This window comes from Schistocerca americana, chromosome 3 (genome assembly GCF_021461395.2).
Source record: "Schistocerca americana isolate TAMUIC-IGC-003095 chromosome 3, iqSchAmer2.1, whole genome shotgun sequence".
NCBI classification, from domain to species: Eukaryota; Metazoa; Arthropoda; class Insecta; order Orthoptera; family Acrididae; genus Schistocerca; species Schistocerca americana.
In genome coordinates, this window is record NC_060121.1 from 873537042 (window position 1) to 873556010 (window position 18969).

The 18969-nt window shown below is 37.3% G+C and overlaps 2 protein-coding genes across 2 annotated transcripts in view; both read left to right on the forward strand.

The window, feature by feature from the left end:
* Positions 1 to 13711, forward strand: part of LOC124607467 (broad-complex core protein) — a 162317-nt gene extending 148606 nt beyond the window's left edge. The window contains exon 6 of the mRNA XM_047139820.1: positions 13336 to 13711. Coding sequence (XP_046995776.1) covers positions 13336 to 13553 — 218 coding nt within the window. The 3' untranslated portion in view covers positions 13554 to 13711. The remainder of the gene's footprint in view (positions 1 to 13335) is intronic.
* LOC124606454 (broad-complex core protein isoforms 1/2/3/4/5-like) lies at positions 13558 to 17196 on the forward strand (the record flags this gene model as incomplete). Its single annotated transcript, XM_047138436.1, has 2 exons — positions 13558 to 13633; positions 15866 to 17196. Coding segments are annotated over 2 exons (420 nt in total), but the record flags the coding sequence as incomplete, so codon positions are not given.
* Between the last annotated feature and the right edge of the window lie 1773 nt (positions 17197 to 18969).

Genomic DNA, 18969 nt, shown 5'->3' on the forward strand with positions numbered 1-18969 from the left:
TCTTTCGGCTTCTGGAGGTACAACTGTAGCATTAGCTTCATCTCGGCTGGTTATGAGCTCTAAAGTACCGGCTACATCTTGTACAATAGACCCATTGTTCAGTACATTTTCGTCAATGTCTTCTTCATCTGTTATTACATCTGCATCGGGTGAAATAATCGCCAATTCTACGTCATCATCTTCATCATCACTCTCTTGACGGTTCTCTAGTTCTGCTAGAATTTCTTCAAGTGTAAGTCCACGCGGAATGTTTTTATCTTGTTGGAATTGTAAAATTCGAATAGAAAATATGAAAAAAAGCAGATATAAAGAAAGTAAAATGCAATTCTTCTCTGTATACTACGTGAATACAAGAATAGGGCACATCAACAATAAATGATAGTGTAACATGCCATTGTCCCATTATTGGGACGCATAAAATATATCTATATTGCACTTACTTGAAAAATCTGAAGTATACTTAATCTTACACGGACATCCATATGTCCATAACAAACACGCCCTAATTTTCCTGACGTGAAGTACTTAGAAAAAAGTTATTTATTTTACATTTACAGGCATTACAGCAGTTAGTTGAACCTGCAGGTGCAACAATAAAGGCTAAAAGCTCCATTGCTTACGTAGAAATAAGTATAATATATGCGTCCCAAAAAAGGGACAACGGCCAGTAATGGGTTAATATTGTTTGGCAGATCATCAATATAGACCATGAACAGCAAGGGTCCCAACACCATTTCCTGAAGCAGTCCAGAAGTAACTTAGTACTCAGTCAAATGCTCTTCGAAAGACAAGAAATTGATATGAAGTGCTGGTAGTATTCTGTCACTTGCGGAACTTACTGATTATCAAAATGTGACTGCTTCGATCCATTACTTTCAGGATTTCACAACTTATGTTTTGTTTTCGGAATCTGTGCTGGTTGGCATCAGGTCATTGTGTTTGAGGTACCTCTAAATTGGGACAGTACTCTCAGAACCTCTTTTGTAAAGTAGCAGTTGAATGTGGCATTCACCATTTCTGCTGTGTCAGTGTTTGAAGTGTTTCTTTGAAAAGGATACAGCCAGTTCTGTTTCGCACCATTCTCCAATCTGAGGTTGTGCTCTGTCTCACAGTGATCTTATGATCAATGAGATGGGTATCCCGAAACTTCCATTTTCCTTTACATACAAGCAGTATGTGAAGTATTTCATGTGTCCTCCCTAATTTAGCACTGTAAGACGTTAGCAACACCTCAGGTTTACATTACTTGCAAAATTATTGTGCGTGGTCTGTCAAGCTCAGTCCAGAACTCTTGTATAGACCTGTTGTGAATGTTTACAGTGTTCATCTTGTTGCTGGAAGGAGCCAGAGGTAATGTAATTTATTCTTCATTTCAGTAGAGTACTGTGTTTCCTGCACAGACCAGTTAAATGTTGTGATTTGTCTTTATTTATTTCTACTGCAGATTGAGACATGCATTCTATATTGCTTATTGCAATTTGTATTATGGTACCTAAATCTGAACAGTATTACAGCATGACACCATATCGGGACAGGCATAAAATTCAGAGACCACAATGACTATACTGTTATTGAAACTTCCTCAGAAAGAAATGCCTTGCCTGTAATATATATTTCTGGGAGGGATTTTATTCAAACCAGCAGTCACAGAGCAAATCAGTGGTACCCGTACTATGCCGTCGACATGCTGATCTGCTTACTCTTTGGTGTTCTCTTCCTTAAAAAAAAAACCTCAGGAAAATGTACTCGTAGTAGTGGTAAAAAACTGTGAGGTGTCATTCTACACTACCATTATCAGTAAGATGTACAAGTGACAGAATGCTACCTACGCAACAGATATTAAAACAAAGTAAGTAATATAAGAGGAAAAGTAAACTGAGGCAGGTATTTCTTTGAGAAAAGCAGTTCAGGAAACATAATACAGTATGACGAGAACTATGAGTAGGAGGATAAAAAAATCTGCAAAAAGATAAAAGAAAAGCCAATGCACTGATTTATTAACCCGGCGAGGGTGTGGTTCAAAAAGGGTACATCAAGGATGTGGAGGGTCAAGTATTTATTGGCACTTTATAACAAAATATGGGAATTAAATTTATGAATTATTTATTAATGAAAGGATTTTCGTAGAAATAAACACCATTAAGTGTCCAAATGCCTTATTACTTAAGGATACAGGGTACTTTTCCGGCTCAATATTATGTAAAAATCAGCACCTATTTCTTTCAGGCACTGTTTATAATGTATATGTTTTACAGATTTTTTGTTGATATCAGGTAATGCAGCACACTTTCTAAACAAATTAGAAGTATTTTGGATATTTTTTAACCTGGTTAGGATTATTTTAAAAAATTACAAAGAAATTGATGCAATTTTTATTCCAAAATGCTTCCTCAAATTGAGGTACCATTTAATCCAATGTTAAACATTTGAAGGACACCAAATTTTTACCAGATATCTACGACATGATGGCTGAGGTACTAGACCTATTTAATTCCACCTATTTGCATATTACAAGGATAAATAAATATCACATCTTACATTTTAATTTTTATAATGTTTTTCGTAATAAAACTTATTTTTTCTATAATTAGTTGATTCTGCAATAAAGCTTAGGTCTGCTACATAAGTATGGCTATTGGAAGTTAAAGAAAAAAATTACAGCAATGCTTTATAAACTTTAGGAAATATTTTTACCTGAATCCTAAAAAATACAACTTGCAGGAAATTGCGAATGAAGATACGAGTCCAATTAAACTGTACCTCAGAACATTCCTGGAGCATAGTCTTCATCCTGCAGCATTTCTTCATCTTCAAGCTTCCTCTTGGCATTCCTTTTAGCATTTCCTGCTTCTTTGGTAACTCGAAGAACGAATCTTTCAACTTCATGCACCTGTTGCCTGTCACATGCAAGCACTTGATCTTCCATATTAGAGCCACATTTTATGCCTAAATTTCTCAGTACTTCCAACCTTCCTATCACTCCATCATTGAAACATATCACTGCATCTAGTACACCATCTTTTAATGTATTTAGTCCTACAAAAACATTCTTGCGTAATCTTTCCCATATGCAATGGTCGAAACTTTCCTTTGTATTCTGAGTACCCCCATAAAGCCATTTACAAAGAAAAACAGGGTCACTCAGGTCTCAAAAAATTCGTTTTATTTCTTTCATAACAGGCTCAGTAAGAGAATGCTTATGATGGTATACTGGACCACTTTCTTTTGCTTTTTGGTAACCACACCGTGAATCTGCTCCTTTAGGGCAAACTCCGTGAACAGGGTGGTCATCCGTGGACGACTTATGAAAGTAGATGGCCCTTACAGCTTTTCTCATTGCCGTAACATCATTCAGAGGTGCAGTTCATGTAATGGCCAGTCCATAAGAAGGAGGTCTATTTCAGTTTCTGTGGACCTGCTTTGGCCAGACAGAGATTTTCCATCATATAGCAACTTCCCTTTCATTTCTCTTCATAGCTTCCTCAATCTCGCACCCATCCTCTTTGGCAGATATCCACAGCACTCCAGTTTTGTCACCAAGGTATCACCATAAATATTGAACTCATTAATTTATTGAAAGCTTTAGAGTCCCCATCGCCTAAGTACTTCATATATCTATGGTTATAAACGGGCACCGGCCTCTGAAATATTTTTAGAGCTCCATCACACTCCATTTACTCCACTGCAACCATCATAATTCTTAGAACACTGATGTTCAATATGTCCTTCAGTGTTACCATGGCAGGTGTGGCAGTACTTAGATAAGCATTCAACATTAACAACTTTTCCATTCTCCAGAGAAGTAGCATTTACCACACCATTCAAGGAACAATGTCCTTGATGTTGCCTTGTCCCATCAAGTGCAACAGCAATGTCCCTGGTTCCCCTAATATTTACAGTTTCTTCTACTGCACATTTCATAGACGCTTTAGACACAACCATCAAGGCACCTAAAAGTATTTTTATGTACTTGCTGAACCTACTGGGAGGAGGAGGAGGAAGGTCCGTCAAAACACACAACGTTTGAGACGCCTTTTTCCCTTTCCCTATTGCACGCATTGCATACACTAACTTCAAATTCAGATCATATGAATTATGCACAGTGTTTGAAGTCATTTTCAAAGTAGATTTATTGCAGGATCTACACAGAACAACTAATTTTGATGCTAAACTCTTCCTGCTACTTTGTTGTTCATTTATTTCCAGACATCCTACACCATCACATTGTTTACATTTCGCCACTTCCTTTATCAAAGAAGATAAGATGGCCACATCAACAACTGCCAATCCACTACAAACAGAGTCATTGTTAACACAAAAATTTGAATCACTAGGAGGTGTACCATGTGGGAGTTTCTTCCCTGAAGAACAGATACATAGGTTACTTTCAAGAATGTGGCTTGTTTTTTTTTTGTGAACTGTTTACCACGGAATTTCCTTCTATTGAATTTCTTGATGCGTGGCATAGTTGATATTTATTGCACAGTAATGAAATTGTACTTCCACAAATATATGTAGCCCTTCGGCAACAAACATTCAGTAACATGTGAACAAATTGCTTTAGCAAAACAAAAGTAAATACTAGCAAAGATAATCATTTAAAGATAATAGAAACTGGCACTGTTACCAATAAATACAATGTATCATACATATAATCACTGGAAACAGAAAGTTCACAGTTCTTTTTTGAAATAATACTGGTTTCTGTAACAGAAACAAAGGGGGCGTGGCGATATACATGACCATAACTATAAAAAGTTTTATATATAGGTCATTTTTCATTTGAAATCCTATAATGTATACATCAATGTAATCAGGAAAGACTATAGAATTTAATAAAGTCTACAAAATAATCATTATAAACAGCCCTTAACAATGCATATTTTTTTAAATCTACAAATCCATACATTGTCATCAGTAATTCATATTTTGTGCCAAGTATTTACAAAATAAATCTTCTTCAAAGACAAAATGAACAGTAAACTTTGACATAAGCTGTTATCATCTCTTGTCATAGCACATTGTTGGCAGAATGGAACAATGTGTTCTTGACAGATGTACTTAAGACAACCTTCACAAACATGAGGTGTCTTACGATGTCTAGCATAGGGACACTCCTGACATTTTTTTCGTACACCTTGGACTCCGGCAGTCGATTCTTGTGAAGATTCTCCACTAAATTCTCTGATTCTCTTACACAAAGTTTTTGGCAGTTAAGGTATTTCTTGACGGGCACTCATGTGTTCACTGACAAGTGTATGGCCTAGTGTTTTTATGAAATTACGACACTTTTGGTTTTTATTGTTATTTGATCGCTGAAAAATAGCAGCAGTAATGCTGGCCATATTCAATATTGCGTAGAAGACAGTCTGTGGCCCTTTTTTTTGGGGGGGGGGGGGGGGGGCGTATATCATTGAGTCGCTGATAGCTCATCTGCAACATCAACTCCATCTTTCTTAGAATTATAAAACATGTTCATCTCTGGTTTCTCTTTATCGCCTGTAAATTCATCAATTTCAGCATTGTGGTGAAGACTACACATGAGCAAAACAACTTTGTTTTTCTTTGACATATGAGAAACAAGTGTAATATCCTTTTGGGAACCAAACTTAGGTAAACAGATTTCTCTACCACAAATTTTGCAAAATAGCGGAGGGATTTGCCTCTTGTTCTTACGCACTGTTGCTACAGACTTTAGCTTGTATTCTTTCAGCACATGTGACACTAGATCATAGCTCGTAAACCACTTATCAAAAGTGACATTATGGCTTGTTTTTGAAGTGGGTTGCACCAGCCGATTCACTAATTAAAATGGATTATTACTCAGTGAAAACAGTCCTTCTGGTTGTTTCCCAGCATATATTTCAAGGTTGAAGATACAGAAATTATTTGCGCCGACGAAGGCAAATATTTTTATCCCATATTTGGCCAGTTTTGATGGAATGTATTGTCTAAATTTGCATGTGCCTCTGAATGGAAGCAGCATTGCATCTGTTGTTATATATTCTCCTAGTATATGGACTTCCTTGCAGTTTTCAATGAATATTTCAAATATCTGATGTATTGGTGCTAAGTTGTCCAGATGTTTTCTTTATTCACGTGTGGATTTATCGTCAAAACAAAGACAGTTTTGAATAAAATGAAAATGTTGCCGTGTCATTGTCAGCCGGAATATTCCAATGTCTGTTCTATCTGAAGCCCAGAGGTCAATGGTGTTCTGCCTCCCAGATCGGTAAAATCCAGCTATGTACAACAAGCCTATATAAGCCTTCAGCTCGCTCATGGTCATTTCCTTCATAAAATAGTGATTTGCAACTACTTCACAAGCTGCATTTCTGCAGTTTGCAAGTTTGTGTATTTCAAGTTTATACTAAGCGTATTATCATTGCAAAACAGACTCCAGCATTCAAGCTCTGCCTTTCCTAATCTTGCCACTAAACTCATGCCAGGTACCTGCCTGATGATATTTTCAGAACGGGTCCAAACTTGTTGTTGAGGTGGATTTTTGCACCACTTGGATCCATCTTTACCAAAATAAAATGAACTGTGTACCTGATTTTACAATCGCTCAGCTAATTCCGGTAACACAGTATTGTGGGCAGAATTTTCTAGCTCATGTAGTGGTATTGGTGTATTACCTTCTTTGTCACTGCCTTCAATTGCATCTTCCTCAGTTCCACTACTGTCACTGCGCTCACTTGCACAATCTTCATTTTCACTGACATCTGTCATAAAGTCGTTTTCACTGTCTGATAATTCCGCCAGCCAATGACGTATATGCTCAGCTTCCCTTTCTTCGTTGTCCATTTTGACTAAATAATCAGCAAACACAAAACATTCATGAAAAAAGAAAAATTGGAAAATGGCACAACTTTATGGTTGTGGTTGTGGAAGGGTCAAAAATACCTTCTTACCATTTGCACTCGTGTATCTCCTTTCACAGATGGAAGCCAGGAGAGTGTGTGCACGCATTAGGGAGGAGAGATCAATAATTACATCTACTGTGAACTTCGACAGTGTGCAACTGTACAACAAAGAACTGCCAGCAAAACAAAATGAGCAGGGTAAAATTGACCCTACCACATCCTCACCGGGTTAACATTGAAATCAGTAAGGGGAAACTGTAACTGCTTCTATGTGTGTGTGTCTGTTACAAAAAACTGGAAAGAGAACACAGAACATTTGTTAATTCCAATAACATTACAAGGAATTGTCACTACTCATCAGTAGTTTGCAGATAATGTAGTTGTCAAGAACACAACCATCTGAAAGGTGATGCACAAAATGTCTTGCTTCTTACTGATAAGCAAGGATTTCAGCAGCATTGCTCATATCAAGCTGAACACTCCAACACAATGCATACTATTTTGAAAACTGCAAACAGAAGGATTTCACAGCTCATTGTTTCCAAATGAAATTTGCAAAACATATCATTAATGACTGGCAAAGGACAGAAAATTATATAAATGAAACTGATAGAAGATGAACCATAAATATTGTGTCACTTTCATGTACTACCTGTAATTTTTGCATATATCTTGCTAGAAAAGTCATAAAATTCAAGAAAAGTATTTTTTGTAGTTGCATAAAGTCAAGATACATTTAAAAGTACCTCCTCTTTTGTAACTTACTTCTAAAGAAAGTTTCCAAAATTTTAGTTTCTGGAAACATTTTTGTGTTACCAAATAGTGACTTTTACATCTTCTCACACCTTCCCTCCCCTTTTTCCTTCTACTTCCCTTGACCTGTGTAGGGGTTTCAATACTTCAGAACTGAGCCTGGAAAAACAAGTGCCTGTTGTTTTCACCTACAGTATGTAATTCCTCTACTGTTTTGCAACTGCATATTCCAGGTGTGAAAACTACTTTCCGCACCGCACCTGTTTTTCATGGGAACAAGAGGATTGGTTGAAGTAATCTTAGAACATTATGTCCTGTGTCTAAGGAGGTTGGTGGTGTGTGATGTCTGTATGGAATTCAAAATAATATTTGAAGAGGTGGCCTCTCAAATCCCCAACTTGAATGAGACTCTCTCACACATTAGTCTTTACCATTGTTTCACTGTCTCTCTTCCTTACGAAACAGGATTAACAGAAGATGTTGGGGACGTTCAGATAGCTACTACATTCATCAGTGGTTTATGTAGTCAAAGTAAGAGTGTCATAGATATACTCGGCAAGCTCCGGGAGGAAACCTTAAACAGAGTTATTCTGCCGAAAAAGTGAAACGCCCATCTTCTTATAGATGCCGAGGCATGTTGCCTCATGTTTTACCACCATTTCTCCACTGCTCTTCTTACTTCATGGCAACAGTGGAGTTCAGGATAAAATACTTGGATGAGATGTTTATATATCGAAAGTAATTTATTTTCACAGGATCCCCCATCCCCTCAAAAAGTATATGAAATCATCACGCCAAATTGCTATGCATCAAACAACATAAGAAATCTGCTTGAATGAGTAAAAGCTGTAAATAATTGGTCAAATAATTGTGCATTAACAACACTAGTATATGTGAAATGGGGAAGGATTCACTAGTGAGCAATAATTTGTTGATTCTTAGTGGACTGGAGTTTGTATGTGAAGCAGTTTGGTAGAATATTGTTACTGGAATATTGTTAGAGATTGTTGGGAGGAGCTGTATACCTTGTGAACCAACTTTGGAAGGGAAGGGAGCACTTTAAGAGCTTGTATTTTTATATTTAAGAAAACAGATAGATGCCCTGAAAAAATGTAAGTATCCTAATATTTTATAGAGAGACCCCTTCTGACTGTAGATTTTGATCAACTTTTTCAGGCTACCATATTCTTCTAATGAATCATTACCTGCAAGTTTTATGTTAAGACTGATTCATGTTCTTCAGATTGCTCAATATTTTGCAGGTTCTGTTGATGAGTATATTAAAAGATTAAGAAGCTACTGTAGATATTTACTTGTGTGCACTGTTCCTGTAAATACACCAATGGAAAAAATCACAGCACCACAAAAATAATTAATGTAGAGTAATGAAATTTTGGGACTATCTTTGTCTAGGTAACATATTTAAGTGATTACATTGCAAGATAATAGGTTAATGTAAGTGCAAGATAAGCCATTCCAAATCTGAACTGCTGGTGCATTAATAACAAGTGTAACCATTAGAATGTTGAATGCAGGCATGCAAATGTGCATGCATTGTGTTGTACTAGTGCTGAATGTCAGTTTGTGGGATGGCATTCCGTGCCTGTTGAACTACATTGGTCAATACAGCGGCATTTAATACTGTTTGTGGACGACACTGAAGTTGTCATCTGATGATGTCCCATATGTGCTCGATTGGAGACAGATGTAGTAATCGAGCAGGCCAGGGCAACATGTCAACACTTTGTAGAGCATGTTGGGTTACAACAGCAGTATGTGAGCGAGCGTTATCCTGTTGGAAAACACCCCACGGAATGGTGTTCATGAATCGCAGCACAACAGGCTGAATCGCCAGACTGACATTCACATTTGCAGTCAGAGTGTGTGGGAAAACCATGAGAGTGCACCTGCGGTCATATGAAATCAAACCACAGACCATGATTCAAGATGTAGGTCCAGTGTGTCTAGAATGCAAAGAGGTTGATTGCAGGCTCTTAACCAAAGATGGCCGTCACTGGCACTGAGGCAGAACCAGCTTTCATCAGAAAAAACAACAGCTCTCAACCCTACCTTCCAATGAGCTCTTGCTAAACACCACTGAAGTCTCAAATGGAGGAGGTTTGGTATCGGTGGAATGCGCGCTACAGTGTGCCTGGCTTGGAGCTGTCATTGAAATAACAGTTTGTAACAGTTCATTGTGTCACTGTGGTACCAACTGCTCCTAAAATTGCTGCTGCAGATGCAGTACTGTGCACCAGAGCCATGTGCCAAGCACAGTGGTCTTCCATCTTGGCAGTGCCACATGGCCATCTAGAGCCCAGTCTCCTTGCGACTGTACATTCTCATGATCACCACTGCCAGAAATCATGTACAGTGGCTACATTGCTGCCAAGTCTTTCTGCAATATCACAGAAGCAACATCAGCTTCTCATAGCCCTATACATGACCTCGTTCAAAGTCAGTGATGTGTTAATAATAGCGTCTTTGTGGCCTTAAAGGCATTCTTGACTAACATCAATTCACCATGTCCAATCTCAAAGGTAGCTAACCACTCATGACTGTTATAGCGTGTATTTAAAGAAAATCTTATCTGCATCCTTACAGTGGGGCTACTAGCGCCACTCTTATACCACTGTTGCCATGTTGAATAATCATCTATCAGTTGCAGAAACACGCCTACCAGCTTTACATTCACTTACATGTGGACTGGCTGTTATATCTCGAACCCCTCTAGATCTAACACAATTGTTTTTCTTGTTTGGCATTTGTTTCAGTATTTTGCCTTGTTTCAGTATTTTGCCTTCCTTTCCAAAAATGCTATTGTAGTTACAAATTTCAGTAACCTCTCTGTTTAATTGTATGTAGTAATTGTGTTTAGATCGTGGGGTTGTTAATATGCTTTCATTTATAAATTTTCTCCTGAGTAACAGTGGAGCATTCAGTCATTATACCAAAGAATTTTGTTACAATTTACTGGTAATAGGTATTATGCCCAGCTGCTGTCTTCATCACTTTTCATCCATAAAGTGTAGTACTGTGAATCTCCTCTTCCAGATGTGTCCTTGAAACTTGCTCCACCGATATGCTTATTTCCTGTCATTCACCTAACCCCAAAAATTATATTTATCTCTGATGTTCTCGTGAAATTTGCTGATAGAATGAAACTGTGAAGTTAGACTAGAAGTCAGATTTGTATCTGAACATCTGCTAGCAATGACTTGAGCTGTCCAGAGTGTCAGTCTGTCAGTACTGTTTCCACTCCTAGTCGCCAGACTCGAGGCAGATCTGCCACACACTTTGTTGGACTAGCATCACTGGGAGAAAGGACTTACCAGAGAATAACATAGTTACATAGTAACAGTTGTTTCAGAACATCCAGCAGTGTGCCGCATCTATTGAAACTGAGATTGATGACCCCGACCCCCCCCCCCCCCTCTATCTCCTAATTTTCTGTGTAGCAATATTTCAATATTTTGAAAACACTATATCATTCACTCATGTTCCTGATGCACAATGTGTGTTCACTTGAGGAAGGTGTTTTCTGTATTACTGTGTTCTTAGAATATTCCGCTGAATGTTGGGGGGGGGGGGGGGGGCGTACAATAAGATGGGCAAAACACTGTAGTCTCTATGAAATGTTGTTTTTGAAACAAGTAAAATAAAGTGATGGAAATATGTTTTTCAGAAAGTGCTTTTACTCCAGAAATATGACATTCTTTTTGAAATGTAGGTGATTTTTCTATTTACATTGTATGTTATGGAATCATTTAAACAGAACACTGGAATACGTCATGACATAAAATTGAACCCCAGGCAGGGACCAGTTCTAGGGCATTTCAATAATTGCATATAGAAGAAGAAATGCTAAGTTATTCATATATGCTATGCATTTTCAGAGAAGTATGTGCTTGCAGTTTCATGTTTTCTGAATATTATCTGATGGGATGTCTGCTTAACTTATTGTTTTTGTAGCAGTTAGACTAGTAACAGAAAACTGTTTGACTGTATAATTAATGTGTAGTAATACATGGGTTGCCTGTTTAGTTTATATAGCTCATTGCATGACCCTTAACTTTCTGCATACACAACACTCATTTGCTTCAGCACCACTGTTTCTTGTTGCTGGTACTGCATTGTTGGCTAACATGATTTTAGTGTAGTGTTCGTTATAGTTTATTTGTTCGCATACCAGTATTTTGATAGTAAAAGACACTGCCAGTTTTATTCTCTAATTTCATTATAATTGTCACCCAAAAACAAAATAACTTAATACAACATATTTCATTGAAATACTATCCACAGTTACATTTTTTTCTGGAAAATATGTACATAGTATCATCTATAATCGCATTCATTGTTAAAAATCTGGACTTCCTTGTTTTACTCTCCTGTTGCTATTTCTTTGTTTTGCACTCCCAAAGGAAACCGTGAAAATAAAATTAAATCGTTTAGTATGAAATTCGAATAAATATCCAGTATACTACCTTCCCGCCCCACCCCCACCCCCAAATAAATAAATATATAAAATAAAAGACTGCATTTTTCAGGTGTATATCCTTTCGCCTATGTCAAAAACCATGACTAAATGAGAATAGGAAAAATAAAAGTACTTATTGATTCATTGTTGAAACATAAGAGTCATAAGCATGCCACATCTATCAGAAAAAATGGCAAAGGAACTTCAGAAGGTGTAAACAGGAAGGACAAGTAATGTAGTCATCAGCTGTTCAGTGACTTTCCTGATTAAACCTTGTGAAGTCCTGCTTCCATTTGACTTCTTTTTGTTCCTTCCCAGATGAATGAACGCCAGAGTCTAAGATCTAATAAACTTTAGGATGTGCTTGTTGATTGCTTTCAATTTAAATGCATAAGTGTGTTCTGTTTTTCTTGTTCTCCTTTTTTATCATTATTCAGTTGACATTAGATAAACAATAATATCTGTTACGATGACATTAACTTACACAATAGTGAAAATACTGTGGCATAAAATATATGGTTGTACGGGTAGCTTGTTATGCATTAGTTGTGCAGATATTTACCATTTTGCAACTCTTAACACTAATGCTACTCTGTGAGAGTAAATCTGTATCTTCTGTTGAAAGTTAATCAAGTACGTTCGTGGATATCTTAATTGTGAAATTGAAGGGTTTCTATGGGATTTTCAAATCTCCAGGTCGTGTTATCAGAATTAAAATTATCGGCAAGAAGCCTTTCAAGGAAAGCTTTTTAACATTCATTCACAAAAAAAAGTGAAGTGTTATTCTTTAAGTCGAGGTTTAATTACGAATGCAAAAAATGCCTTTGTTAACAGTATGTGAGTGTCTAGATTGAAATAAAACATGTTCATCATGTTTTAGTACTGATCTTAAGCTTTAGATTTACATGTACTGTTCAGAAAGAAATTGAAAGTTATAGTTGCTGACAAGGGGTAAAGGGAAAAGACCTTCCCAGAACACTTGTGCGTCATAGGTAACCATTGTTATTTTTCCAGTGATTTTCACCCAAGTACTTCTTCAAATAATTATTTACTTTGCTTCAAAATTTTATCACAGCAAATATTGCAGTCCTTTCAACAGATGTTCCTCCCCAGTACAGCCCACCTGAGACTAGGACTTTATTTGCTTTTTATTTTTCTTCTTTGCTTGAACAGGCTATTACTTTTAAACCCACGCTCACGCTTCCTCGCATCTTTTTTTTATGTCTTATATTTTTGCAGGCTCAGTCAAGAAACTTTTCCCTTGCCAGCGCTGCGGTAAGGTGCTGTGCTCGAAAGCGAGCTTGAAACGACACATGGCGGACAAGCACGCTGAGCGCCAGGAGGAGTACCGATGCGTGATCTGCGAACGGGTGTATTGTTCGCGCAACAGTCTCATGACCCACATCTACACCTACCACAAAACGAGGCCTGGAGAAGTCGACATAAAGTTCTATTAGAGAGAGAGAAAGAGAGAGAGAGAGTGAGGGGCGCGCCCTCCCACACCCAAAACTATTAACACTTTTCTCCCTCGGAAAAGGTATCTTGTTTTGTTGTAACAGATTCTGTTCTTCCAAGTGGCAGATAAGAAGTCTCTCACTACGTAGGAACACCTTATGACGTGCAGGCTGATGAGCTGTTTGGCTTTAGTGGAGAATTTAACCTCCTTCTTTGGCTTTGAATAATTGTATTCTCCATTGTGGCATTGCATATTGATTGCAGAACAGTTAAAATCATTACCTTTAAATGCTTTCCTTCTTATTTTGTAACATGAGTATTGCTTTTCACTCTCAGTAGTGTCTCCAATATAATCTTGAAAGAATGCTCAGACACATATTTTTGCTCCGAAAGTAAGCTGTTTGTGATATGTGTACATAAGACTTCTTGTCTGCTGCCTCCTTCCCATCTCTCTCAAATATTTGTTATAAACATAATCTTTGCTTAATGCATTTAAAAATGTGAATGTCTTTAAAAGTTTCTCTCTCTTCTTTTTATATATTTTTTCTTTTTTAGTGCATGTTGCCACAAGCTTTTTTGCTCTTACATTTCCTTTGTAATATGATATTATTGCCCATCTCATAATATTCTCAAAACAATGTTGTGTTACCTGCAGATTGCAGTGCTACAGTAATCTCAAGGTCACAGATACCGCAGTTCTTTGTTTGGTCATTCTTTGAAAATGCAAGCACGGTAAAAAAGGAAACAAAACTGCACTGCTGTAATAGAATTATTCTGATATTATGAATGCAATGAAACATTTAGTGCATTTAGTGTGGTATCTACTCAGGGCATTCTCTCGCAACTATCAGGCTTTCATTTATAAAAACTTTTCCAGTTTTAATCAATTATATATAGTGTGAACAAAAGTTATCTCAGGTTTCTTTTTCCATTAGTGGTATTGCTGATGGATTATGTGTTTGAAGATATGTGCAAAAATCAGTGACCACTCATAATGCGCCAGTATATAAAAGTTTCTTAATTGTAGCTTCTGTGTGTAAATGATGTGGAGAATCAGTGAGCACTTACAAAAGTGTAATGCACCAGTGTAGTCATCACTTTTAACCGTAGCTGTTGTGTGTATGTGTGTGTGTGTGTGTGTGTGTGTGTCAACTATAAAAGAATAAAACCCTTATCTCGCTTTTATCAGTTCAAGATTCTGGCAAGTAAGCCCTAGGGTGATCTTGTTTCTGTGGTTACAGAAATTTCTCTCTCAGATTAATTTTTGATTAGCATATGAAGTTTCACCTCTCAGCTGTTATTGCTTATGTTGTACGTGTAATATTTCATTAAAGTGTGTTGTACATAGTAATCCCTTCACTTATTCTTCGCAGTTAATTGACCACTGTACCTAGTACAGTATCTGACTGATGGTTTTAACAAGTGCCAAAAAGCATATGTAAAATACTGTACTGTGAATATACAGAGTGAGGCACTAATTTTTCACCTAGACAGATAGTGATCAGTGACTCATGCAATAGATATCAGTCCATTTCTGCAATTTTGTTAATCACTTAGAAACGGGCAGCAATTTCTCTCAACAGAATTTTGCACCATTCTGTTGATTGGCAGTCTTGCATGTGTGTCATACTTTACCAATGTTTAAAGATTTTTGGAACCAAAAAGACAGAATATTGTTGAAAGTCAATCAGTCTGACGAAGAGTATCTTGTTTCAACAATTCTTGTTTTGATAAAGAGTGCTGCAAAGATCAACGTATTAGGTGCCCTGGTGGTGCAAGTTATTCTCATCAAATTTCAAGGCAGCACACCGTTCTAACGGCTGCAACAGCAACATAAATATCAACATAGTCAATGTAGTTTTAGTCTGTAATTTCTAACTGGGTCTGCTGAAGAGCTATATCACTAATGGGGTAGGTTTGATAATCCAGTCCCAAAAGGTACCACAGTATCTATTAGAAAAAGTGGCGCTTGAATTTTGTAGGTTAGCGAAGTTACATCTTCTGGCTCATTAGCCCCTACCACTATTGTCTAGTTGAAAAGAGATTACAAATATCTTTAACGAGTCAGAAGTAATTTCAGGTGAAAAAGTTAGATGCTTGCCCTGTATACCTCATGATGATAATGCAATAAGACTTCACAAATATATATATTTCCCTTGTATTGCACTATTCATATGGACACCTTGCAGTATCACCAACTCCACACTGTTATAGTCTGAAACAAATTCTATTTCTGTCCCATATTTAACCTGATGTAATAAGCCAATGATGGCATTTTCCGAAAGGCTCTTTAATGAGGCTGGGTGCATTGCAGGTGGCAGCAGTGGAGGTGGCACGGGCTCACAAGTCCAGCAGTTCCGCATTCCCCCGCCAACGGCGGGTGGCATCAACGAGCCGCAGGAGTGCCCCTACTGCCGCCGCACCTTTTCCTGCTACTATTCCCTCAAGCGACACTTCCAGGACAAACACGAACGCTCGGACCAGCTGTACGTGTGCGAATTCTGCCAGCGCCGCTACCGCACCAAGAACAGCCTGACGACACACAAGAGCCTGCAGCACCGTGGCTCCAGCGGCATGCTGAAGCGCTTCCTCAAGACCTCCTCAGCCCTCCATGGCATTCTGGCTGTCCCGCCACCCCCGCCGCACCTTGCACAGTAGCGGGCTGTGCCCTGAGCTCGTGTAGGCGCCTCGTTAACACGCTGCTGGTCAAGAAGGGAAATTTTTTTCTTCATTTATTATTTTCTTTTTTGAGGAACTGGAAGGTGGAATATTGTTGTCCCTTGTTACATTTGTAGCCACCGAGTTAATACGTGTTCTTCTTTTTTAAACTTTCATACATTTCGTCAGTTCCCACATTGTAAATCGTCATCCTCAGGTTGTGGTTGTTGTCTATTTTTGCGTCATGTGTAAATGTAAAATATTACATTCTTGTGAAGATTTCTCAGTATTGTTCATGAGAACAAAATTTGGAACTGTAGTAGTATGCTTGAAGGTGTTTGTTTGCCAGTATTTTATTATCGGGTGATGGGATGACCGACCACTTGTACGCTCTGTACTTAAAGTGTGTTACAATATTTTTGAAACTGATGCTATTTGTGGACAAGGGATTGTAAAAGAGCAAACTGAGGTAGTTCAAATGTAAGGAAGGTGACTGGAGAAAAAGATTTGGCATTGGATTGTGAAATTTTAATTTATTGCGAATATTAGAGCCAGAAGATCAAGTATGGGTAAGTGTTATACCGATCTTATCTGGTAAAGCTGGATCTGATGGGACTGTCAAGATTACATTTCATTAATTTCATTTATATTTACAGTACACATGGAAAAAGTCTGCAGTCATGTAAAGATATAGTCAGCACACGAGCTGTTGAATCTGTGAAGCACCCGATTGAACATAATCCATTGTCATTTTTTGGTCACTAATTCTAAATAGTCAATCATTGTAAATGCAATTACTGTGGCTTAATAGCATTAGCAGTTCAGTACCTTAATGATTTCCAAACTGATTTCATTGGTCTTTTAATAGGTGTTCTATATCATTGTGATTGCTGTCTCCATTATAAGTCGTTTATGAAATGTTCTTTATAATTTCTTTCATTTGAGACCTCTTCCGTTCTTCCTTGGTGAGTCTTTGTTGAGAACTTAATTTGAAGTGCAAATTTATTCAAAAAAGTTAATCTTCTTGATCCTGGATGATATTTATATGGAGAATTAGTATTGATATAGTTCAAAATTGTCAGAGTTTCTCCATTTTTGTGATTATTTCTAACAGCTTTTTATTGATGTTTTAATTCTCTCAAGGACTGATATGTCATGACATTTATATCAGGCTTCAAATTACACTGTACAGTATGGATAAAAGATCTCCTTAGCTGATGGAAGTGGCACACACACATGCTGAAAGATGCCACTTTCTTTCATCTTCCAGACGAGACAGGACAGATTCAGAGGAAAGTGACTTCTCAGTTTAGGCATGAAAACCTATATTTGCTTGGAGAATTTAGCAGTTCTTCACTTGCAATAATTCTTTGTGTGGAACTGCCTGACATGATCATCTTGAATCTTAGACCACACATTGATTGGTATCCATTATTGTTTTACATACTTAACAATGACAGCAGCTAGTGGGTACTGTCTGATGTAAACACTGCACCACTACCACATCTGGATGATTGTGTCATAGTCACAACATTATGATACTTAAGATTTGTCACCCATGCTGTGCAAAGATCTCAACACACACGCACACGCACTCACCAACCTCTAAAAGTTGGATATTTTATAGCAGCAGCATTTTAAACCTATCATTATGCGTGTAAATGTAATTGCCAGTTGATATTATTCTTTGTTTTTCCCTGTAATGACAAAGTGTTTAGATAATGTCATCTACAAGCAGTTTTTTTTACTATCAAAGCTTTAATGCCACGGCTGTTAATAATTATTGCGATAATTTAGAGCGATATAGAATACGTGCAGTTGTTAGAGATTGTTGTAGGTTTCTGCTGATACACTGATCTCATTCAGTTGATACAGAAGTCATGAAAAACCAGGCACACATTGTATTACTTTGAGGGGTTATAATGGATTTAAGGAGTTACAATTAATTGTAGTATTAACCAGCTTAATTGTCTCTAATAGCCTAATCTTTGAGGAAAATTCAAGCTCTAACCTTTTTTCTTTATAAAAGTACAAGTTTTTAGTTTGACCTCGTGTAGAGGTTGTTGCGTTTTCTGTAATTACATGTATACGGTTCTGTATTGTGTTGGCTGTTATTTACATTTGAGTTCTGTGTATGCACAGTTTTACAATACGAGCATAGCTTTGTTGTGTACAACTGTTCTTTCTACTAGTAATATTAACACAATGAGGAAATTTGCAAAAATTGGTAATAACAGTAGAAGACAGAAAACACACAGGTGAAGCATGATGGAATACTGTCAGAGAGATGAGTTCTTTTGGGAATCTTTTATTCCATATGCATAGGCAATGATATTTATTTTGCACAATTTGTCGTGACCAAACCAAAAATTCCATGATGTTATTTGCTACTAATAACTGTAACAATTTCAGTTAATTGTGACTAAAATTATGTGGAATTGCTGTCGCTGTATCAGTGAATCATTTATTGTAGAGTGAATTGTTTCAGAACTATTTAATTTGATTCTCTATTAGGTTTGTTGAACAATGCACTGTATTGAGTGAAAGCAACAAAACACTTGCTAATCTACAGCTCTTATATGAGCTGTTCATCATGAATCAACATAATGCGAGTGTAATCATTTGACAGTTCCATCAGTGATCCTTATTTTCACCAGTGGATTAGAATTGTTTTGGCAGGGGAAGGCAGTATCTGTTTACGGTACTGCTAGAGATCAGAACTGCTGAGGTAGAATGACGACGTCTCAGAACTAGAAGACC